Below are 24676 nucleotides of genomic sequence, written 5' to 3'. Positions count from 1 at the left end.
AGAGTTTTACTAAAAACCCTCAAAACCCCATATATGATATATACTAAAACTAATCCAGAACTGTTTTCCTGATCTGAGTAGCAGAACGAAGTTTGCTGTCTATTAAAAGGTTCAGACAATAATACTAGGCATAACTCAAACATTGACTGTTTTTACCTTTTTTTCCTTTTCAAATCCTTCTACCAGAAAATTTCAGCTACTTATGACAATATAGCAAAAATTACCGAAAGGGAAATTGAATATTGTCAGTGATGCTTGAACTGCTCTTGACTTCTCTCAAGAGCCAGGGTAAAAAAAAGAAAGTATTCCTGGAAATTTTAAAATGAGCTATTTTTTCTTCTGTTAAGGTACAAGAGGAGATTGTTCCCCCTGAGTTTGAAAATCCACTTTGAATTCCAGTATAAAATCATACCATTTTATTGGTTATGAGTGAAAACAAATACTCTATGTAGAAAAATAGAGAAAAAATTTTGATATCATGGCTTACAGTGGGCAGAGTTGTACAGAAATTTGGCTTAGCTAATGATGGGACTTTAAGTGCTAAAGAGAACGTTTTATCTGATTTGTATTCATAAAAATTATTTTTACAGACTTTTTGAAATCTTGTTTTTTCTTTAGATAATAATGCATCATAATTCTTAATTGAGGGTAGAATCCTAATGAAATGAAAGACATTCCGTGAGATGGCAAAGTTAATGACCTGGATGAAGACTATGTTTCTTTTTGTAGTGAAGACATAGGAGAAGCTATTTGGGAATCATGCAAATAGGAAGAAAAAGCGCAGCTAGCCATGGCTGGATGTATTGAACTGTTACTAGTGAATAAATGAAACAACAATTAGAATATTTCAAGATGCAGTGAATGGCTTGAAATCTGTTTGTATGAGGTCTTTGGACAATGTAGGTTAACAAAAATAATTATTTTGCTACTCAGTATTCACTGTATTTTTGACAGGGTGGAGAGAGTACCGTTCCTTTTCAACAGGTAACTTGTGATTTTACTCTCTGCCTTGCTCCCTCTATTCTTTTTTCCTTCTCTTTTCATCTTTGTGCAAAGAGAAGGAATCTATCTCTGTTTAGACTTGAGACTTGACAGCCTTGTTTTCTTTCCTTCAACAGAGAACGTATAGAGCTATGTATGACTACAGCGCTCAAGATGAAGATGAAGTTTCCTTCAGGGATGGTGATTATATCATCAATGTGCAACCAATAGATGATGGCTGGATGTATGGTACTGTTCAGAGAACTGGGAAAACAGGAATGCTTCCAGCAAATTATATTGAGTTTGTTAACTAATTTTTGTCTCTAGTCCTTTGAGCTTTATTATGATTTACTCAAAATCTAACCTTTTAGAAAAAAGTCAGAAGAATCTTTTAAGAGTACATGATCATTACGTTATCACTGCTATAACAGTTTGCATTCTTACTCAGAATCCAATTTAGAGTTCTTTAAAATAGAGATAAATAAACCGCAGGAAGCTCAGAGCTTTGAAAATAGCATGGCTTATAATCATGCTCTCTCAAAATGAAAAACATATATGGAAGCCTGGTGCTGCCTATCCTATAAAAATTTTAGTCAATTACCTGTAAAGGGAAAATACCTTTTCCCTACATATCAAAGAGGTTATTTCTCTTTGTAAAACCAACCATAAAATCGATGCACTTCTGGCACTCTGAAGTCACAGGAAGTTAACACACTGAGTTTGAACACATCTTCAAATTATTAGGGAGGTGTTTAACGTTTGAGCAGTTAGCATCCTAATAAAAAATAAAATGTTGAGTAGATAATTCAGTCATTTGATATAATGACAAGTAATATGCCAGTAAAAAAACCAATAAAATCCCCTACTGCCCAGCAGCCTTACAATAAACAGGTCCATTTTAACAGCAAAATTTTCCTGACTCTTGCATACCCACATTTATTTCTGCATTACCCATTTTTTCTTATTTACAAGTGACCTATCAGCTTTGCTTGCATCCCAATCCATCAGTTAGATCCATATCTAGATCCATGATTCTTCAGTATCTTTTCCACAGAAGATTCCTTGCAAAGACTATCTAAAGTATAAAACCTGTCAAGTCTTCTGTTTCCTTCTAATAGTAACTAGCATTTAAATAGAAACTTACATTAGGGCAACGTACAACCAATACTTCATGTTAGTTCCTTTACCTTCACTTGTGCTGCTGTAAATAAATATCCTGTGTGAGGCCCCGGTGCTGTGCAGTCACACAAAGCCTGCAGTCATACCCCTCCTTCTTACCTACCACAGGTAACTTGCTTAATGGCTGCTTTGCTGATGAGCTAATGTACCTACCCCTGCTTCAGAAATACTTAGGCCTCCATTGAGGAGTGGAGGAGAGCTCTGTTTATTGTAGTGCATTTCAGATCAAAAAATCTTGGTGATCCAACAGTGGGTTGTACGCTTGCCAAATGTTTAATGATGGAGAAATATGTTTTCTTTTACTGACTTGATCTTTCTCATAACTGACACTGAAGGGAAAGCTAACTAAACAAAAGTCCAACATACTCTATGCCATTATGTTTCAGTTTAGCCATCTGTAGAAAACAGTAAAAATATTCTGCTGACAAACCTTCACATATGCTATTTGGTGTCTGTTAACATTATGGTCAGAACTGAGAGATCCAGGTCTCAGTCTGTGAGGCTGAGGAGAGGATCAAACAACTGGTGACATAGTGGACCTGTAAGAGGGACTGTGTCAGCAGGCTTGGGTCACAGGGAACTTGCTTTTGCTTTGACTGGATGCTGCATTCCCTCCCAGGGAGAAATTCTGGGAGGAAGGACAAAAGAGTTAAAGATTCATGTGGGAACTTATTTGTGCGGATGCAGATGCAGAAAATGTTTTTACTGATAATATAATTTGTGGAGTTCAGCCATATGCTAGAGAAGTTAGAGACGCTTGTAGTAACCCTCAGAATGTTGAGTCTGCACTGGCTTTCTTCCATTTCTAAAATTTTTAAAGTAGGATTAAATATAGAGCTTATAGACAATTTTGTATTTCTCATTTCACAAAGTAGACAACTTTGCAATATCTATTTAAAGAATAAGGAAGGCAGTATGGATTTGTTATGTCAACTGAAAGTTGTCAATGCAAATTACCTGCACGTTCTATTTTTGCATACAATTAGGAATTGGAAAGCTTATGCAATTTTATTTTGGGTTTTGCTAATTCGGGGCTGATTCCAGCTGCCAAACAGAATAGAATGAATGCATTAAAAAAAAATAAAAATTAAAAAATGTCCATGACTGTGGAATTGCCTGGGCTTTCTTGTCAGCAGCCTAATTCCAAGGCTAAAGCTGTCCAGGAGCATCTAACTTCAAAAAGTATTGTTTAAAACCAGAGATTCACTACTGTAAATATCCAATCTCTATGGGTGACTGCTGTCATTTAAAATTCTTGAAAGTTTTGCATAAGGAGCTGCTGCTGCAGCAGAACCTTATGCATTGTTGGTGACATCCACGTGAAATGGCAAACTTTGCAAGTGAAATGACTTTTTCAAAAGGCTGCTGTGATATGCTGAGCTAGAAGCTCTGAAAAAAGCAGTCTGCTTCTTTGTTGGTTTTCATCACCAACCGTCAACAGCAAGGAGAGGAATTTCATCTTATGCTGGGTAGCAAATTTTTCAGATGATGCCTGAGGCACAATTGGCTGTCACTTGCTGCTTGCTGCTCTATTAGCTGTGTAATGCTGACAACAATAAAAACAAGTTGTCAGTTTGTTAACCCAATAAAATTTAGAGAATAGATATATTGAATCAAGTTACAGATTTTAGTGATTTATAAAAAAGAATCTCAACCTATAAATAGATGATCATTCTTCCTAAATGAGATGACTTGCAGTGTTAAACACTTTATGTATAGAAGTAAATGAGAAAATGGGCATTTGATGACATTAGAGAACTATGTTGTAATAAACAATCAAAATAAAATTTCCTTTATGAATTTTGAAAATTCATTAGCTTGGTAGAGCAGCTAAAGCAATATGCAAAAAAATAAAAGGTCAAGAAAACAAAACATTATGAGAATTGTATTTCTCTTGAGAATGGTATATCAGCAAAATTATTAAGATCTGGTTTAAGTTACTCATTCATGTAATCAAGTTTTTTATGTCATATATGCTTAGGAATTCATGTTTATGTGGAACGGTTCCTGCTTTTTGATATAAACAAACTTTAGTGTCATTATGCAGCTTTTTTCTAAGCAAAGCAATCAAAGCCCCAAAATTATCAGAGTGCGATTAAAAAAATGTTTTTATAAGATCTAAAATTTGTTAGGTGGGGAAAGTAAGTCATAAACTAAATTGTGCCAGCATAAGTTTTAAAAGGCATATGTTGGAGCCTGTTACATGCAGTGTGATATAGAGGTGAAAAGATGTTATATGCTGTCTTGTCACCTTTAAAATATGTATTCCTTTTTAGCACAGCATGTTCCTCTCACTGTTCTTTCTTCCCGTAGTCAGTTTTTCTGGGGAAAGGAAAGGACTTTTACAGAGGTGAATTTCCCAAGCTGTTCCAAAGTTCAGATTGGAAGTTCACATGTTCTCCTTTTAGAAATAAAGAATTCTGTAAAGAATGCTTTAATTCTTGCTAACACGAGTATAAATGTAGAAAACAACATAGAGCATATTCATACATATACAAGAACAAATGGGTGCCTTGCTTTTCATTACTCTTTCTTGCCTGGCTAATCTTCATTTTCTAAACAAAGCTACGTACAGATACTGCAGTTGTAATTTTTCATTATGGAACATTAGCATTTAATCTTGATGAAACAGGGTTTTCTTGATTACATTTGACATACAATAAACTACTTCAGCAGATTGGGATTTGACGGAGAATCACCTCCCATGGATTATGTTTTTGACAAATGTGTCCCTCCCGAGTGTTCCTCAGGGATATGGAAGGTCTCCAATACTTGGGAAGGTAATAATTCTAGTTTTTATTGTACAGTGACTGCATGTCATCTTGTACAATGGAAAAAAATGACAAATACCAAGGTCTTTGGCAGAAGGTGGTACAGGGTATAAAATTTTAGATTTTAATTAAGTTGATTAATACTCCATTTAAACTATAGAATATGCTTTAGTTAGTAAATGTTTAAATAATATACTGAAACAGACAAAAGATGCTGTTGAAAGAAGTTCTCCAAACTGATGTGCTGGCAAATGCGAAGTACTGGTGAGCAGTATAAAGAATAAACCATTTCGCAATGCTTTAGTGATTTTCTCCAGCTTTATGCCATAGGAACCCCATCTCTCCTTTGGAAAGAAAACCTGAAAGCTCTATTTCCTATACTGCCTGCACTACAACAGTATATTCAAAGGAATTTCATATGCTTCTTGTGTCTGATAAATAGAATTTGCATATTGTACTTAAGTTGTAATCCAGTTGTTGTTGACATTTGTTTAATTATTATTATTTTAGGGGGGGAAATAAGCTATACTGTAGCATTTCAATCGTGTATTTAATATTACTATTAGAAATTGCTAGACCATTGGAAGACAGCAATGACTGTATTGACATTGATTAGCATGATGTGGAAACTCGGCTGTTGGTTTTTGCAGTGTGATATAAAAAGCAAAAATGAACCGCTGTGCAGTTTGGCTTATGTTTGCTTTAAAGTGTGTAAAGTTTTAGTTATTTTGCAAAACTGTACTGTATTTGGGGGTATACAGTTATGGAGGTAACAATTGTTTTTCAAAGGACAGATAAACTTTCTCTTGGATCATATGATGTATCATCTTAATTTGGCTTTTGTTATGCAGAAAGTTAACACCAGCTATTAAAATATATTTTAGTAGAAATGCTTTAATTCCTGTTTCTTCCTCTACACTGTGAATATTTAAGCTTTGGTGGACTAGAGCAACATCATGCTGCCCAAAGTACTAACCTATGCAAACTAGTTCACATTTTAGTTGATGTCACAGTGGATGTAACATAGCAATTTTGCAGAACATTAACCGTCATTCAAATAAAATATTAAACCCAGCATGATGTATGTATTATATTCATAAACAATACTCTGTAAAGCTACCATTCCCATTAATATAAGCTATCAAAGATGTATATTGTTTTAATTAAGGAAGCTTTGAGTTTTCAAACTTTAGTAGAATATTTAGCACTATTATTTGTCAAGCTTGATCTCAGAATATAGTTTCCTAAACCACTGTTTTATTTCAGACATGCCCTCTCCTTAGAGGGTTAACTTGCTTTTTCAGTCTGTATTTGTAACTCTTCAACTGAACACCAAGTTACATTCCATGCCCCTTGATTTGTTTAAATAAGCAAAGATAGTAAGTGAAGGAAATCTGCTGATTTAATTGATCCTGGTTTGCCGGACTTTGAATGGGCATTTGGCTAGGAATGCTCTCAGTGCAACACTAATGAAAAGAAATTGATTTGCTGGCTTCTTTAAGACAATTTTATATACAAATGTCGTTCTTGGGTTATCTTTATTCATTTACACAAGTCAATTATTTTTACAACATTGTAAGAAAGTTTAAGTTAAAATAAAATCCAGAAGTATTTTGGAACTGCTCTGCCTGTAGTTGAAGAAGATTATTATACTTAGGGACATGTTTGAATGTTAACTGTACGGTATAATGGACTGCATTAGAATATTTTTATCAAGTGTTAGTTTGAAGAAGGCTGTTAACAATGAATGAGGACAAATGGCCGCCACAGATGGAGCTGGTTAGCGCCTTTTAGGTAAGTGATATACCGTTGCTACCACACTAGTTTCTCCTCAAGAAATACATGTTAGCATTTCCTATGAAGTTTCATTAGTTACAGAGCTTTGATTCCATGGTCTGAAATGCTGCCAGAATAGCAAAATCCAATCTTTATATATACTGTAGCAAACAGCAGTTTTCAATAAGAAAAAGATTTAAGAGCTGCCAAAATGGACCTCAAGCCCTTGGAATGTGTTTTATTTGAAAATCTCTCCATAATCTGCTAGTGCTACTGAAGTATTTGATTTTTGTTTCTATCCTAAATCTATATTTCAGGTGAAGGTCCTCCTGGCAGCCACTGATGTGAACTTGGTAGGAGTCATGTGTTTAGCATCTGAGGGATTATGTCCTTATTCAATAGCAGTGTCAAATCTAACAAATGACTGAAATGAAGAAGGCTTTTCTGTCTTTACTGACCCCATAGAATGTAATTATCAACTTGATAAACACTTGTAAGTCTTGTGGAAACTGTCCATGCTGTGTATTGGATAGGTTGAGAGTTTCCAGCTATCACTGCTTTTAGGATGCCCTTGTGTCTGCTCTGTCACAGAACTGGGCCTTTGATTTTCTCTGTTGTGTTAACTGGCAAGAATAAGCTAATATACCATAGAGTTCCCTGTACAGAGCAAATAGTTGCCCAGTGCATTGGCTGTGACAAGTACTGCCTCCCCTCCCTTCTCCCACTCACACTAACAAGCCCAACCATGTTTCTAATCCTGTCCTGCAGTGACTACCTCTCTCGTCTTTCTGTGAAGCTACCTGTGGGACATAGTAAAATGTTATCAACAAATGATCAAGATTTGTTTTTTTTCTTCCAAATGATTCCTTTTATCATCATTCTTTCAATGATTCTGTTTATTGCACAACCTCAAAACCAGTAATATTGACATAAGGAAAGAGGTAGCATGACCTGGGTGGGAAGGCGTGCTGAAGTGAAAAGCCACAGATTTCTTACTCAGATTTTGCTGCAGAGGTTATTACAAGTCAAGCATATGTCTGAGGGTACCATCTGAATAACTAACCTGTAAGCTGAGCAGTACTGTGTGGATTTGCTTGACCTGTCTGAGTGTATGTCTGTGCTGTAGTGTCAGAAGTGACTCTGGGGTAGTGTGCAGATACCTCCTTCAGCTTTTGAACAATTATTTGGAATCCCAAGAGCAGGCCATCCACTGGCATATGGCATTCATAAAGGCAAATTTATCCTTCAAGAAAAGGAGATCTCAGATAGTACAGAGGAAACAAAATGTCAATAGGTTTAAAGTGCATGTTCTTGTGCCCTGTGGGAAGGAAATCCTTTGTGTACAGTCAGAAGACTGAGCCCCATGACACTACAGCAAGCTCCTATCTCTGAACTGTATTTAGAACTATAGTGAGATGATGTGTGACAGAGCTCACCAGCTCCACAAATTTGATACCATATAACGTGCTATGTGCTGGGCAAGTATTAACAATGACAGCAGAAACTGGAGATTCATATTTATGCACTATGTCCTAAACAGAGTCTAAACAGTCCTTGATTTTATATATTTTAGCTTTGTTTTCTTTCCCACCTGCCTGCTGTTGACAAAATCTATATAAGAACATGCCTGTTCTCATGCAGAAGACTACTGGCTTGTGGCTTTGACCACTTGTGTCTACAAGGAGAGATCCCCAGATATTAACATCTGGCTCTTAAAATACTGCTTGGCATATAAATATCCATTTTCAATGATTTCACAAACAGCTGTCAACTTTCGTGATTGTTCTTCAATTCAAGCTATATTTTTTCCATATTTTTGCTCCTCCTCCATCTTTCTTCTTGTGACATGCTTATGATCTGTGTTGCCTGTACAGCAACTTTTCCAGGACTCAAAGGAGATACTTTTAAGAAGCTTCTCAAAGCACTGAGAAGAATTGCTTGAAAAATGGTAGTGTTGTCTCCTCATTAAGGTCTCCCTCCCCCAGCAGTTGTCCACTGGCTTCACTGTACATTCTGGTCTTTTGCTTCCTCTTCTTTCTATTAAGTTCTGACATCTCTGTCACCAAACCTGATGGGCTTGGGACCCCTTCAGTCAGACCTTTACACCACTCTTTGGCCTCCATAGTTTCTGTATTCAGATTTGGAACTTAAAAGTGGCTCACCTATCTGTTCTCCTGTCAAGATCTTTGAGCAGAACTTAAAGAATATTAGCATGTACCCATGTACCCCAAGGGGTATTACATTTCTGTTGTGTCAGCTTTGAACAATTCTTTGTGAAGAGTCCTCTTGACTGTGCTTTCCCTGGCCTGCCTTGCCGGTGGGTGCTTCTGGCAGCTTCTGAGCTGTGCTACTGATTTCAGAAAAGAGGGAGATCACAGTTTTTTCTCTCTGATCAATACCTAAATCACTTCTTGTTCATTCTCTTCTTCAGAGGATTAGCATCTTCATTATGTTATCCCTAATTCTGGGCTGAACTCTTTATTCAGGAGTCATTCTCTCTCCGTCAGTGAAGGGCTCATGCCATGTAAATGTAGTCTGTTGCTCACTGTGGAAGGTGTGTTGATAGGCACTGTCCTGCTTAATGGAACATTTCAGTTCCTAGCACTGCTTGTCCTGTATTCATCAGATAGGATCTCTGTGAAACTTGATTATCTGTACCAAATCCCAGCCTTTCTATAAATAAATGTGTCTTTATAAAGTAAACACTTTTTCCTTACTTATAGTTCCTCTGACTCAAGATGACATTGACATCCTCCAATTTCACAGATAGCAGTGATATTAGCAAGCATACATCTAGAATGTGTTAGATGAATTATGCTCTAAGGTGCTGTTTAGGCAGACCTTGATGACTGCAGCTATTTTACAGTATGGATATATCAAGTTAAATGGGATAAGTGGCATATCAGGTCTTGCTGGCAAGTGGTTCAACTGAGAACTGAGTTTATGTATTTATCTGAGTGACCCAGCTATTCAAGGGACTGTTGTTTTTATTTCTACTCCAGCAGTCCAAAACAAATACAGGAATTAGGTGACAATTATTCATAATCAACTAGTTAGCTATGCAGCTTAAACAATTCCTCCATCAATATGGAAGTGAATAAAATCAATCATAGTTTTGGCAAACCATGTGCAGGGTGGATCTAGGCATTTGAATTGACATTCAGCATGCTTGCACTTCCAACCTTTATCTTTCCTTCTTCTAACTTTATTAAAAGTTATTAGTGTGCTTTTAGAGAAATTAATTTTCAGTAGAAGAATAGATTCAAGGGTCTTGTAAGGTCTTGGAAGACAACATTTTACAATTATGCTTTCAAACCTTTAAGTTACTTAAACTTTTAATTTGGTCCCTTGCATTTTTGCCTGGCCCCTAAACCCCACTAAAATGGTTTTGCTCTGCTCTATGTTCAATGTTTCATTTCCTGTGGCAATTAACTTTGTGAGAAGGGAGAAAGACCATAGACATTGGAGTACGTCAAGTAACTTTCTCTTCCTACAATTTTTCATTGCTATGCTAAATAACATCTGTGAAATATCCTTCATTTCAAGGCTCTTCATTCCACTCTCATGAAACATATTGCACAAGTGCCATACCCCCTGTTCAAATGCCGCTGGCCACAATGCTCTGTTGCACAGCTGTGATTATTATGAAAGGGGGGACATTTGTTACAGTGGCAACAGCTACAGTCTTGATGTCAGAGCAAGGACTCCTGCGAGAGCTTTCTCAGCTTGTCCTTACTTTGAAAATGGTAGTCATCACTGCACTGTACCAGTGCTCAGTGAGATTAGTAAAATTGTAACTTTGCAACTTGGTTTGTTTTCTGGATGCTATAAAGTCAACACAGCTGCAGCTGCTTTTGAGCAGATTGATTTTAGATGCTGTTTTGACTAGTCGCTGCTTATGTTTTTGTTGGTATGCTACTGCTTTCTATTTTGACTTCTTATGGTATGGTGGCTAAGCCAGAAGAATACATCAGATCTGCTCATTTGAGGGCCTTCTGCCAGTCTAGAGATGTATGTTTTCTTATTTTAAGCCTTTCTCCTTTTTCCAGCACTGCCAAACTGTTTCTCAGAGATCAAGGATATGAACAGGATTGTACTCACCCTCTTGCAAGAAGGCCAGAGCTGTGGTCTGAATTGGTACAAAATGATCCAAAACAAGGGCATAGTCACTGGTCACAATCAAACTAATTTGTCCTCTAAGTGGAACACATGGCACGTGAAGGACACACACTCCTTTGCCCCCCCCCCTCGATTTTTTTTCTATAAATATTGCTGGTCTAGTGACTGTATATTTTAAGGTTATGTGAATCCTGTCCAAGAAACACACTTTTTTGGGGGTAAGACAACAACAGGCTTTTCATGTATAATTGAAACATGCATTAGCCTGATCGCTGTCACGAGGAACCTACAACTGGACCAGAACTTCACATTTAAATAAGGTAAGTATAACAAGATTATCTAGTCTGTGCTTTAGATTATTTTTAAAAGCTTTTTCTCATTTGAATTCTCTACAGATAAGTAGTGAAGGGTTTTGTACAGGATTGATCAGCTTTATCTAATGTCAGAAAGCAATGTTGTGAAACCATGGATCATATCAGAGTAAATGGACCTTGTTTCTTAGTCCAGACCAAGGTTTCTTAATCTGCTGTATTTCTTGTTTGTATTATGCTGTGTGTTCAGCTGAGGCAAAACAAGGTCAAAGAGGCATATTTTAAAATACATCTAGATTCAGAACCAAGAAGGTGAGAGACAAGTGGGTTTTTCAAATCACATCTGAAATCTGAATCTGGTTACAGAGTGATGGAAATTTTACTCAACATTTTAACATTTCAACATTGTGCTTTAGGAAACTGGTCATCATCCTTTAATGAATTGCATATAAATACTGAAATGGTCACTGAATTAGGAATCATAAAATTTTGTTTACCCTTAAACCAAGTATCTAACAACTAGACTAGAGCTGTGTGGACTTCTTTCTGACTATTTAGTCTAAGGACTGTTTAATTAGGCTGTGTGAAATGGGACATGATCAGTGAAATGGGTGTCGATTCTGAACTTTCCGTAGTTTGGCAGTTAGTGATTCTTGAACAAGATACTTATCTGGATGAGGATTTGAGTTACTGGATGAAAAGAGCTAAAGCAGTCATGCTCTGAAAGACCATCTCTTCTTGATTTTTTTATAATAGACCTGAGATACACCCTCAGCAGAGTGTTCAGGGCCGTGAAACATAAATGGGGATGGAAGAGTGTCCATGCCATTCCAGCTTGGAGATATTTGAGACTTGGTTTTGGCCACAGCATTTCCTACCTGCTATGAAGAAAATATGAAGGGGTGATATATAACACAGAGCTCTGAGTCAGTACAGCCTGTTTGGCTAAGCATATGTCATGCGTAATTTTTAAATCATGTTGTGTGGAATGGGTGGGAGGATGCTTATGTTGGCCTTCAACAGATAGGAATCCTCAAGCAGAAATGGGACACTTGGAAAAATTGAGAGCCAAGTCCTAATTTTATCTCCCAGCTTTGTTAAGGGTATGGGTGCTCCTCACAAAGCTCTGAGGAAATGACAGGTTTTGCTGCTGATTAGCTGATGGTGCCTTGCCTTTACTGGTGGCAGCAGGTCCGGAGTGCAAACCTTCTCAGGCCAAGTCACTCTGGGTGGGTGACCTTGAGGGCCACCTTCTGGCAAAACCTGGGTCTCAGCACTGCCATTCAGCATGGGCTCAGTACCCACAGATTTCTGAGCTCTCCTTTTGATTTTTCTTTTGGTTTTTTTTTTTTTGAATATAAGTTGCTCTTTCTACTTTGTTGTGTATTTTTATCTCAAGCAGCAAAGCAGTAGCTGTGGCAGGAGGGACACAGGGATGTGTTACCTGGAGGTGGGAGTGCAGCAATGGAGGTGGTGGAGCCAGTGTACCAGAGGGAATACAGACTCAGGGAAGGCAGAAAGAGCTATTGAGCCAGAGGTATCCCAGTGGGCTGTGATAGACCTTGTTACCTGGGAGCTGAGCCCCGCCACTCGCTCCTGCTTATGACAGGCAGGAAAGGGTAGTGGATGTTCAAGCACCAGTTCTCCTAAGTGGATATGTGAGCACTTGTGCTGAATATTTTTCACACTCTCCAGTCCAATTACAAAGCCTGGAGGAACAGAAGGAGCATTGCTGGAGTAAAATTTAGGTTTTTTTCCTTCAAATGAAATTACACTTGAAAGCATTTAATGCCTTCCTTAGCTGGCTGTTTCAAGAGTGGTAAGTTTTACCATGAAAACCAGCCTTCATAGTTTACTTTCTTTCATGTTGCAGTGCAGAGCAAGCTTCTCTTGTTTCTTCTTTTATCTGGGTTGTAGTGGGAGATCTCTTTACCTGGTGCAGTGAAGACATTAAGAAACTGCCACTGGCCACAGTCATTTGCTGTAATTCTTCTGCTACCTATAGCATTGATAGCTATGTATCTATCCCCGTGTTTCTCAGTCTCTCTCTTTTTTTAGAAAAAAATGTCCAGCAGCTGAGATAGAAACATACAACAATATCTCTTTCTTCTTCTCTGTTGTACTGAAATAGAAGATGAGGAACAAAATAATTGCATGTGAGCTTTCAATACAGCCTGTCAGGGCAGGGTGAGCCGTGGTTCATTAGTCCCCTTAGCAGTAAAAACGGCAGTCATGTAAAACTGGCACAAGGGGGCAGGTGTGCACCATTGAAAATTCTTCATAGTTTGAAATTGTGTTTATGAATGATCAGAATTAGCTGCAGGACATAGACTGGTAACTGTCTTGTTACGTGCATAAATGGTTATGTTAATTGTGTTTTAAGAAAAATGGTGCTGTATATTTAATTAGAATGAAAACTCACATTTCTACATAAAACAAAAGGGTTTAACAATACAAATTATTTACAAAATTTGACTTCCAGTACAGATCAATAGCAGAGATAACTAGGGAATAAAGATGTGTTTCATTAATACTTTTTACTGGATCAGATGAAATGAACCCTTCAACTACTGTAATTCAACACTTAAAATATAAATATGTGGTCGCTGTGTTGGGGTCATGCTTAAAGGTGTCCTAGTACTTAATCATATATACATGCTCCCTGAACAGTGCTAATTACTCAGAAACCTGTGGTGGTGTATATGGTGGAGTCAGGAGTTCATAGAATTAAATGTGTGTACAATTGCTATATATGACTGCAAGAAGAAAGCCAGTGCAGGAGGTGCAGTCAAAGAAGAACTGCAGTGAGAGATGTTACAGCAGCAGAGGTTTCATTATGCTCTTAAGACAAATTAATCTGTTGTAGAGACATCTCATGCAGTGGCAGCATTTTCTTCCCCAAACCTCTCCTTGCTGTGACATACACTGCATTTTCTTTACCTGATCTGTTCCACATTTAATCCAAAGCAAATAAATGCTTTTATATTTTTATATTAAAAGACAAAACTCAAATGCTAGAGATAAAAACAGTAATTTTATTTCATGCGATTCCATTAAAAATTATTTTCTATTGCTGCCTGGACTTAACATCGACTTTGTTGCTCAAGCAACGCCAACTTCAAAATCGTCTTCTATTTAGATTAATCTGAAATTTTTCAGTATACAAGACATGGAGATGAAGCTTTGCAAGAACAGGTGTTTCACGAGAACTTCATTGTGGCTGAGCTGAAATAAATGTCATTAATACAGGTGAATAAGGTATTTACACATATACATTTATACAACAAGATATATAGGCGTATGCAACACGAGTTTGCAATTCAGTGCTAATCTGAGAAACTATTTTTTTGTGGAAGAAATAGACACTCAAGACTGTTTAAAATCTGACTCTTTTATTGTTGTAATACCACGTGCCAGCAAATGGTCAAACTTAACATGAAGCAGTGGGGCTCTGTTCAGCTGCAGACAATGCAAAGGTGAATAGCTGATGCTTCCCTGCTGCCTTTCATGTTTCCAAGCACATTTCTCAGCCTCATTTGGATTGTTCCAGGTCAAAAATAAGTAAGTTTCTTTCCAAACTGATAACATCTGACTGTGAGAGTCATCCCTGACTGATGTTCCCTATATATTTGATATCTTCATTTTGCCTAATGACCTGTATTACTGATATGTTAAAACAGTTCCTTTGCCTTTACTTTATATAGGTGAACATAGCTTGAATCTCTCTTGCATTATTTTCTTAAAATTTCTTCATATGCCAGTTGCAAATAATTTCTGTTCTTCTCTGAATTTACTCCATTTTCTCTCAATTGTTTCTCTCATTGTCTAAAATGTGTGCAAAGATTAGAAAGCTTCAGCAGAAGCATGGAAAAGAGGACAATTCTCCCTTGCTCTAAGAAATGAAGCCAGTTATGTAGGGTAGCTGAGGTCCATGACTGTGATGTAGAGAAGAGCCTGGGAAGCATCTCCTCCACCAGACACTGCTAAGACTTGACTTCTGCTCCTCTTGAGCCTTTTTATGAAATCTGCTACTCTTAGAGCTCCGTGTTGATGATCAGAGCATTTGGGATAAAAGTGTATTCAGACTCAGGCCAGTGTGGAGGTCTAGATGTGGCTGTGTGGCTTCAGCTCAGTAGAACTAAAACTGGCTCCAGCCTCTGGGAATAGGCCTCTGGGAAGCTGTCCATTGAAGACCTCCTTCTCCACACTCTCTGTGTGGCATCAGACAGGCTTCTCTTCTTTATTTTGGAGTGCGGTGAGTGGCTGCTAAGTGGTAGGTTGGCATGAATGCCCTTTTCCAAGCTTTGAGTGTGGATGCTACCAATACTTACAAGGAATCTCTACAGTCTTGAATTTTCAAAAGTAATTGCTTGTGGTTCATTAAATTCCTTACTTATGTTCCTAGCTCCTTAGCCTGAATATCACCAGGATGCATTTTTTTTAGCATTTTTCTGTGCATTCTCTTTTCCAGTCATAACAACTATCTACTTCCACGTAATTTTGCTAGTAAGAGTTCCAAAGTTGCTTTTAGCTTGTATTTTTGTTGGGTTTTTTTGCTTCCCCCCCCCAGACAACAATTTACCTAATTAATTCTGTCTATAGAAGTGCTGGATTCTTCCCACTGTGTTTTGTGAGTGTAATAAAGAACAGAGCAGAAGATGTGCGAGCTTAAGTTTAATTCCAGATTTTATATTTTGGTTATAGCTAGGTCATTGGCAAGATGTTATAGAGACACTTTGATTAAAATAAAAAAATACATTACTGAAAGCAGGAAAACTGAGTACCTAAATAAAGCGATTTAGCATGTCATAATCTTTTAAATGCCAGTTACCTGCTGTGTAAACCTGGGCTAAAAGTGGTTTCTTCACAACATAATCCAATCCCACAGGAAATATGCTAACATTACAAAAGTAATTTGTACTTTATTTACACAATATGATCAAGACCATATCCAACTACTTTGATGAAGACTTAAGTTATGGTCTGTGAAGAGGAAGTATCTGTCATTGAAAAAATTTCTTTGCTTCATCTTTCAACCCTAGTTGATTTTCTTTCTCAAATTTTATTTGATGGTGTTTATTAACCTACATTTAACAAGACAGCTAATTTTAGCCAGGTTGATGATCTTTGTCTTGGCATATTGTGGAAGTTATTTCTGACCTCAGTCTCAGAAAACATGGAAAAATACTATTTCCTAAGTTTAGTGGAAGATTTGTGATAAATATTACTGTATTTACTGAGTGTTTGTAAAACATCAAATTATGTTCCAATAATGACTATTTAATGCTGAAGTTCAGCACATCTCACAGCTGGGTATTAGCTAATGAACACAAGATGGTCTAAATATAATAGCTGTTTATCCTCTCAAGGAAAAACACAAGTTTTCTTCTAGAAAGCCTGAGTGAAGCTTTTAAACCAGACAGTTTTGCAGACATGTTGTCATTCCTCAAATTAAGAATATTTCTCCACTGCCTGTCCATGCTCTAGGAGCTATGAATGGTGATTCAGTAAAGGACCACCTTCTGTGGCTGGTTTGTTCAAAGGCCCTGCCGCAGAGTGATACTCTGCCATGCATAAAACTAGGCCACTGAAAGTTTGCACATGCATTTTAGAAGAGGAAGACTACTGTTCCTTGTGTTCTGACCCAGTTTGTGTTTGTGTCATTATTTTCTATTTCCAGAATTCTAATTATTTTCTATTTTTGTAATAATTTATTACTTTCAGTGGAGATGACACTGATTTTGTTGGTATACAATTTTGGAATACTAGGGAGGGTCCAGACTGCTGCTTTGACCACCTTTTTTTGGTACAAAGTTGGGCTGTTGAGGTCCTCATTACACTAGGACTCGACTGCTTCCCAAGGTGACTTATTGGTATATTTTGTATGCAACAAGTAATTAATAGAGAATTTTTTATGAATTTTGCTTAAATAGTTATCTCTGATGGTGTTATGATATAGAAATTGTGCTATGAGAGGCTTATATGTGCAATAACTCGGAAATATGTTTGGATGAAACAATACTGGATTTTCCAATGAAAACTTGGACATTTTTTTCTCAGAGATTTTAGTGTCTGTTTTTATATCTGTGCTTTGAAAAGCTCTTCCTGAGCAGACAGACAAGTGATCTGCTCAGTCAGCCCCAGCCTTAAGCTCTGAGAGAAGTGACAGGCAGAAGGCAAGAAAACAGGACAACAGAACATGTATCTGTCTTGCACAGCTAAGAAGTGCTTGTGATATTTTTTCCCATTTTTGCCAGATCTTCAAACATCACCTGTCAAATAATTTAAGGGAATTCATTCTGTAACTCTTGTTAACTCCGTGCAGCAGAATTCAGTGAGGATGTGACAGGTGTTTTGAAGTTGCACCCCAAAGCTCGTGGTTCACCTCTTGGTTTTCTGGCTGAAAACATCATCACTGCCTGTTGTGGTTTAGGAATGGCATTCTGCAATTCTGTGCCCCCCAAACTGAGACTCTCCCAAACCAAACACCACTCTCTCACTTCCCCCACTTTCCCCTCCTCCTTCCCACTCCAGAGATGGGGTTGAGAATTGGAGGCACAAAAAAAAGGTGAAAAGTACAGGCTAAGATATGAAAAATTTACTGGAAACAGCAATGAGATAAGAAAACGAACAGTAATAGCAACAATATTAATAACGTAAGTATACAAAAAGAGAGCGATGTACATGCAGAAAATGCTCACCAACCGACCTGATGTGGTTTGACCCTGAGACAATGAACAATGGTGGCCTGTCCCTCTGCAACCAGATTTTTTCCCCAACTGCAACCCAATCTCCCAACTGCAATTCCATGACCATCTTCTTCTCAAAGTGAAAATGCCTTACTTCCACACTCCAGTGATGATGGAAGGTGGTATAGAATAACAACCTAGGCATGCCCACATGGCTCCAGGCTCCGCCCCCTCATGGGTACTGGGAAAAAATCAGCTGTCCTGGCTGAAAACCGGGACACTGCCAAACAACTATCAGAGGCGATGACTAATTTTCATGCCCAGAACTGAAAAGCATATTATGGCCTTCAGATAGCTGTTCCATTTATCCATTCCAAATATTCAGTGCTTCTTTTTGCTGAAATTAATCATACACTTACATCTCTACATTCTGACTGAGATCTTACTAGAAATGCTACGCATCAGATGTGAAACACAATACTTACAATGGCATAAAAGGAAAGTCTATTATATATATTGAGATTCATGAATCTGTAACGTCTTTCCTACAGATGTCAAAGGTGATCTGTGCTGTCCAAAATGGGACCTAAAGTAATGCCAAAAATGTCAAAATATGCTAGGATACTTACGATCAGGAGTGTCTTACTATAACTGAGAAGTGACTTATGTCACCTCCCTCCTTGGAGAAATACTGAGAATTGGAAGAAGGATTACAATTTATTAATAGCTTATTGTTGACTGAGTAGCTTTTCTTGGCAGTACATGTCATGGATGCAAAACTAATTCCTCAGTGACTAATGTTTCTCACTCTCTTTTAAAATTATCAAGTGGTTATTACATGATTGTCTGTTCGAAGAACATTATGGGGTGAAGTTTTGACCCTTTTACTTTCCTTATTTTCTTGTTCCTACCAAGAGTTTGTATATAAGTTGGACAAGTTGGATACAATTGCTTATTTTTGTGTAAACCAGGGGAGGTTGGCACTTGACATTTTCACTTTTAGACAAGTCTTATGGTAAAAATGGTACTTCAGTTGCTATTTAGAAGCTCTCTCTCAGCTAGTGTATTCCAACATATATATGTGTGCATATATGTATACCAACCTCGCACCATTAGAACACATAAATGAAAAGCTAACTGGGACTTTACTCTTTAGAATTCAATTTTGGATTTGTAAGACTAAGTGGAAAGCAGAGATAACTGCAGTTCTGTGGATTGTTTTACCTGACATGATCTATATTAGTGAGAAAAGGAACTTGCTCATTTGTTCCACCCTGTACCCTCCTTACTATTATGCAGGCAGAAGTGTCTGTACAGCCATACAGTGAAACAAATCCAGCAACTGAGCATGATCACAAGTAACTCATAAACAAAATCAGTTAGTTTTAACCTTGATCAATTCCCCATCCCAGGTCCTGGTCCAGCTGATGGATGCAAGCTGATACTGAGTAGTAAAGAAAAAAAATAAAAGAGAAAAAAAATATGTCAGAACTTCTTAGTAGAAGATAAATTTCCAGGTAGAAAACCTTTCTTCAGTGAGATTATAGACCTGTTTTCACTGTTTCCCAGTGTAGCACAGCTTTAAAAAAAAAAAAAAATCTAATTAAGTGAGTTTTTTTTCTTGGTTGGTAGTTTTTTTTGTTGTTGTTGATTTGTTTTGGTTTTTGTTTGTTTGTTGGTTGGTTTTTTTGTTTGTTTGTTTTTGTGTAAAAGGTTTTTTCTCATCTCCTAGGGTATTTACAATTAAGTTTAAGTCTTGGTAAAGAACTATAATAGAAACAGTAGTAAAACCTAGACATACTACCTTGCTATCAGCAGTTTAATTTCATCGAATGTAGGCATACAGGAAGCTCTAGTATGGTGTTTCACTGCAGATTGTCATGTTGCTGTCATGGTACATCTGTCCAATGTAGATGAGGTTTGAGACAAAGCATAGCTGCTTTTTCACATAGTATGATATCAGTAAGGATTTTAAAGTCAATTTTTATGTGAAGGTAGAAACATAAGCATTAGAATTTCAGTTCTTCTGGCAATGTTTTGAGCTTGTTCCTACCCTATAAACCAAGAAGCCTACTGTTTGAAGGAAGTTTGCTAGGATTCTTAAGCTAAAAATGGGAGGTTTTGCTGAGCAGCTTGGGTAAATGAATATGAGGTATATTAGGCTAGCTAGCCTTGCAGCAGAAAAGTGTTCTGTACCATCAATAAATACCTGCATCTTGTTTTATATAATCCCTACAATATTAATGGGATAACATTAGAGATACATTTAAAAAAATTAATGTATAATTTCATGTTAGCGTTCATTGCTTTCAAGGTCTGTATGTAGAAACAAGCATGTGCACCTCTTCTGCTTGGACCAGCAGAGATGAGAACACAAGAATATTATAAATGGTAGGTTGCATGTGTCCTGATTTCCCACACAGACATGATAATGCAAATTATAGAGCCAGCTCCGACTATAGGCATTGAAAAACAGGTAGGGAGTTTCCTCTCTCTCTGATGACAATTCTCTCCCTTCCTTGTTCCTAACCTGTGGGCATAAACTCATTAGCAATAATAGAGTTGTTACCTTCAGTATTTTGTTTTCCTCCACAGGAATCTAAATATATTTTCTTCATCAAAGAAAAGACCATGAATCAGAATGACTACTTTATAAAACAAGATATTATAAAAGGAAAGGAAACAGTGTTTGAATGCCTAAGCTTTTTGTGGGCAAACCCAATTAGCAATAAAGGAGTTTTGACTTTACAGGAAAGCTGTGATGGTAACTCTATTAGAATGAAAACCAGACTATTTTCAGACTTTATCCCTTTAAAAAAATCTTATGTCCATTTGCATTTTTTTCACTATTGAATTTCCAACCTATTCATGAAGAGACAGACACTTTACACATTAAATTATGCTTTTGTGTTTGTACTTTCAATAGATCTTTTCAGTCCTGTAAATCCACTATTAGTCCTATTACAACGTTTGCTTATGTCTTTTCTGTGTCAGAAAGCTTCTTTCTATTCAAGTCTGCATGAAGTAACAACATTTCCTAATTTAGTACAGTCCTACTATATCAGAGCAACCCACTGAGCAGTTGTTCAGCTGAATTAGCTGTATGAATTCATTGGTCCTTTGCCCATTGTACGTGCTTGGGCACTCAGTGCAGAAGAAGTCCCAACTTTCCCATCACAGCATTGCTGTTACATGCTTCTCTCCCCCTTCTGCTCAGCAAATACCTAAAATGTCTTTGGTGATGATGAAGGCTTGCTGTCTTAATTTTAAATCTGACATACCCAGTGTATGGTGTAATTCAGGCTTTGTTTATCACGCATCTTGTGTTCTGGGATACAGGAGGGCAAGACTTCTAAAAGTATTGGGTGGTTCTTCCTCTTCCCTCTGTCATCCCAGCAAGTAAGCACCTCATGAATCATTTATTTATGACTTTTTCTCTCCCATTAAGCTCTACTATCCACAAGAGCTTGGCAATGCATACATTTAAATATATTTCAAGAATTAAAAAAATTAACATATACAAAGTCCCTTGAGAGGTCTGAGTGAGATTCCCTCTCTCTGAGATTGCAGTTTAATGAAAGCACCAGAACTCCATAGTAGATTTTATGTCTGAAATATAAAGTTCCAAACTTACAGTCTGTCCCCAGAATGACCATATATCATCGTTAAATCTAGGCAGATAATGAGAAATTATTTGTAAACATGACTTAATTGGATGCACACCACTGAGTCATTCTTTTAAAGCTTTGGTGAGAAGCAGGCAGCAAAAAAAAGAGGCTGAATGAGCTTTGAAGACTTAATTCTGTCTGCCAGGCTTTTTCAAATGGAGAAAAAAAGGAATGAACAGCCTATGCTTTTGCAAACTCAAAGCATGTCGTTTTCCTCCAATTCATCGCTTTGGCCAGACTCCCCTTCTATATATAAAGTGAATATCAAAGTTAGCATCCCTTGTCCCACTATCAGTTGCAGTATTTTTGGTTGTATCAGATGATGTTTGTACAACATAATACTTTACTGGCCTTGCAGGTCTGGCAGCAGCTGAACAACTATTAGGGGCAGTGTTAAATTTTACAGACTGCTCTAAAAGCACAGCCTTGAACTCTGTGCAGGGTGGAAGGCTGACAAGAGACATAGTATCTGAATTACAAATACCTCTAAACCCTTCTGTAGCAGAATGCAGCTTTTGAGAGATGTTGTAGGAAGCAGGGATGAAATACTGTCCTGAATTTAAATTTTGTGAAGCCAAAGTAATTTTCAGTAGCTCTAGAAGGGAGACATGCTTTAGTATTGGAACTATTATAATAGAAATGCATTTTTAGACACAGCAGTATGTAATAGAGTCTGTAGGGTAAACAAGGATAGGAAATAGCACAACATTCTGTTTTCATGCTACCAATCACTCCAGAGAAACAGAATTTATATAAGTTCCCAGAATGTCAGAAATAGGCATTAAAGAGAGCATTAAAAAAGAATACACTCAAAATTCTGTTGCTGATTTATTTATTCTGCTAACCAGCACTTTCAGCTTATGGCTAAACCATTAATATTCGAGGAACAGAAGAAGAGGCCTTTGCTTGAGAGGTGTTTCCATAGCTCCTGCCTCATTGTGTCCTCTTTTGATTGTAAATGGAGGTGGGCTTTTAAAAGTGTCATAGCTGCCACACTTGCTTAAACATGATAAAATAATGAATTTATTTTCAGGCAATTGGATAATTTAAGCAGTACTGTGTGATGGTCAGGTATAATAACACTTATAAGTTCTCTTTGCTTCATAGCTATCAGTCAATACAACATCCTTATGAGGTAAATGAGTAGACTGCAGTGCTCTTCTTTTACAATGGGTAAAATAAGACAAAAGGCAAATGACTGCCCAAGGCCATGCAACCAGAAAGTTGCAGAATTGGAATTAAAACTGTGGGAAATTTACAAACATTTACTTCATTGGAACTGTAAATGCTTTATTGAAATATTTTTTAAAAGCTCCTCTCGAGACTGTTACTTTTGCCAGCTCAATTTAAATCAAGACATAGAAGGAGTAGTATCAACATCATGAACCAAAGTAAGCATGTTAGTAAAAATTCATCAAGGACCTTTAAGTACCCGACTCTGCATAGGGAATTTTTGTCTGCTGCCTTCTATGATGTATCTTTAAGATGATGTTGAATATGTATTGACAAAATCAAAGCATACTTCTGAAATTGTTCATGGACATTGTGACTTTTTCATCCTCTGCCTTTTAGTGAAAAGAAGATGGGGCTGATAACAAAGCAGAGTACATGGTAAACAACCAGTGATACAGGTAGTAACTTTTTGATTATCCAGCTAACCTGCAGCTGTAAAGTGCTGTGTATCTCTACATTTTATCTTGCTGGAATAAGGCATATCTGACTAATAGAGCACTCCATAAATGAATGGAAAGACAAAAGTCATGTGAGTAAAGGTATCCTATTTGTTATAAAGTATCTTAATATAATAATTTTATTAAATGAATGCTTTTTTCCCACAGAGTGCTTATGTGTTGTGTCTAAAATGTTTCTAGGATCTGAATTAACTAATTTACAGCTATTTCAGAAATCTCCCATTGACATGAGAGATCTTGATCTTTTGGGTCAGATTCTTATATTGAAAATTATATATGCCATCTGGAAGGGAGAAGTAATGTTTTTCAAAGGGGCTCCTGGTAGAAAAGCAACTTGTCTGTGTTCCAGGCAATGGTGTGAAGCATCTGTTGAATTCAGAGCACTTTACTAGCCAGGAAATAGGAGTTGATGCACAGATGTCTCTCCTGGTTGTGCTGTTTTTCCTGCTTTGTCTTGCCCAGTCCTGCTGTACACTGTTATGATCTGCAGTGAAAACATACCCTCACTTTTTCTCATTGAAAATATTTCAGTTAGATCACTTTGAAAATGTCACTTTAACTGCTTTACTGCATAGAGAGCACATGACATCACACCTGTACTTTACAAAAACTACAAACAGCAACAACTATAAAACCATGGGAAGCAGCAGTCCTGTGTCATCTTGCATCATGATCCCATAAGTCGTTGTGAGGGCAGGAACTGGGGAGGTAAGCATCTAAGTCCTGCAAACAAAATCTGTATGGGGCATTCCCTGAGATTTAGGGAAGAAATGTTGTTACTACTCTATTGTTACTATTACATATATAAGTCTATGGAGCAGGATGCAATCCACCCAAGGGTGCTGAGGGAGATAGTGGAAGTGCTCACTGAACCCCTTTCTGTTATTTACCAACAGCCTTGGCTAACTGTGAAGGTCCCAGTTGACAAGAGGTTAGACAATGTGATAGTCATCTACAAGAAGGGCTGAAACTACAGGCCAGTGAGCCTGACCTTGGTGCTGGTAAAGGTCATGGAGCAGATCATTTTCAGTGCCATCATGCAGCACATGCAGGACAACCAGGGGATCAGGCCCAGCCAGCTTGGGTTTGTGAAAGGCGGGTCCTGTTTGACTAACCTGATCCATGACAAGGTCACCTGCTAGGTGGATGATGGAAAGGCTGTGGATGTGCCTACCTGGACTTCAGTAAAACTTTTGTCACCATTTCCTACAGCATTCTCCTGGAATGCTGTTTCCTGAAGAAACTGGCTGGTCATGGCAGATTGGATATTAGGAAAATTTCTTCACCGAAAACATTATCCAGCATTGAAGCAGGATACCCCCAGGGAAGTGGTTGAATGACCATCCCTGGGGGTATTTAAAAGACATGTAGGTGCAGTGCTTAGAGGCAGGGTTTAGTGGTGGGCTTGTCAGCACTGTGTTAATGGTTAGACTCAATGATCCTAAAGATCTTTTCCAACCTAAACAATTCTATGATTCTATTCTTTGAACT

General features: G+C 37.5%; 1 protein-coding gene across 5 annotated transcripts in view; it reads left to right on the top strand.

Annotated features, from left to right (window-relative positions):
* The window catches only part of NEBL (nebulette), a 253449-nt gene extending 246498 nt beyond the window's left edge, over positions 1-6951 (top strand). Inside the window, exons 7-8 of one of the 5 annotated variants that reach the window (XM_051802506.1) lie at positions 955-984; positions 1119-6941. In XM_051802506.1, the coding sequence (XP_051658466.1) occupies positions 955-984; positions 1119-1295 (207 nt within the window). In that variant the 3' untranslated portion in view covers positions 1296-6941. Of the gene's footprint in view, positions 1-954; positions 985-1118 lie in introns of all 5 variants that reach the window. The other 4 variants (XM_051802509.1, XM_051802508.1, XM_051802510.1 and 1 more) reach the window with 4 other exon arrangements.
* Positions 6952-24676: the final 17725 nt, after the last annotated feature.

The sequence above is a fragment of the Manacus candei genome, unplaced genomic scaffold, assembly GCF_025592945.1.
Source record: "Manacus candei isolate 608988 ecotype Guabito, Panama unplaced genomic scaffold, ASM2559294v1 h1tg000056l, whole genome shotgun sequence".
NCBI classification, from domain to species: Eukaryota; Metazoa; Chordata; class Aves; order Passeriformes; family Pipridae; genus Manacus; species Manacus candei.
The sequence above is the reverse complement of the archived record's forward strand: the minus strand, read 5'-3'. Positions and strand labels throughout refer to the sequence as shown.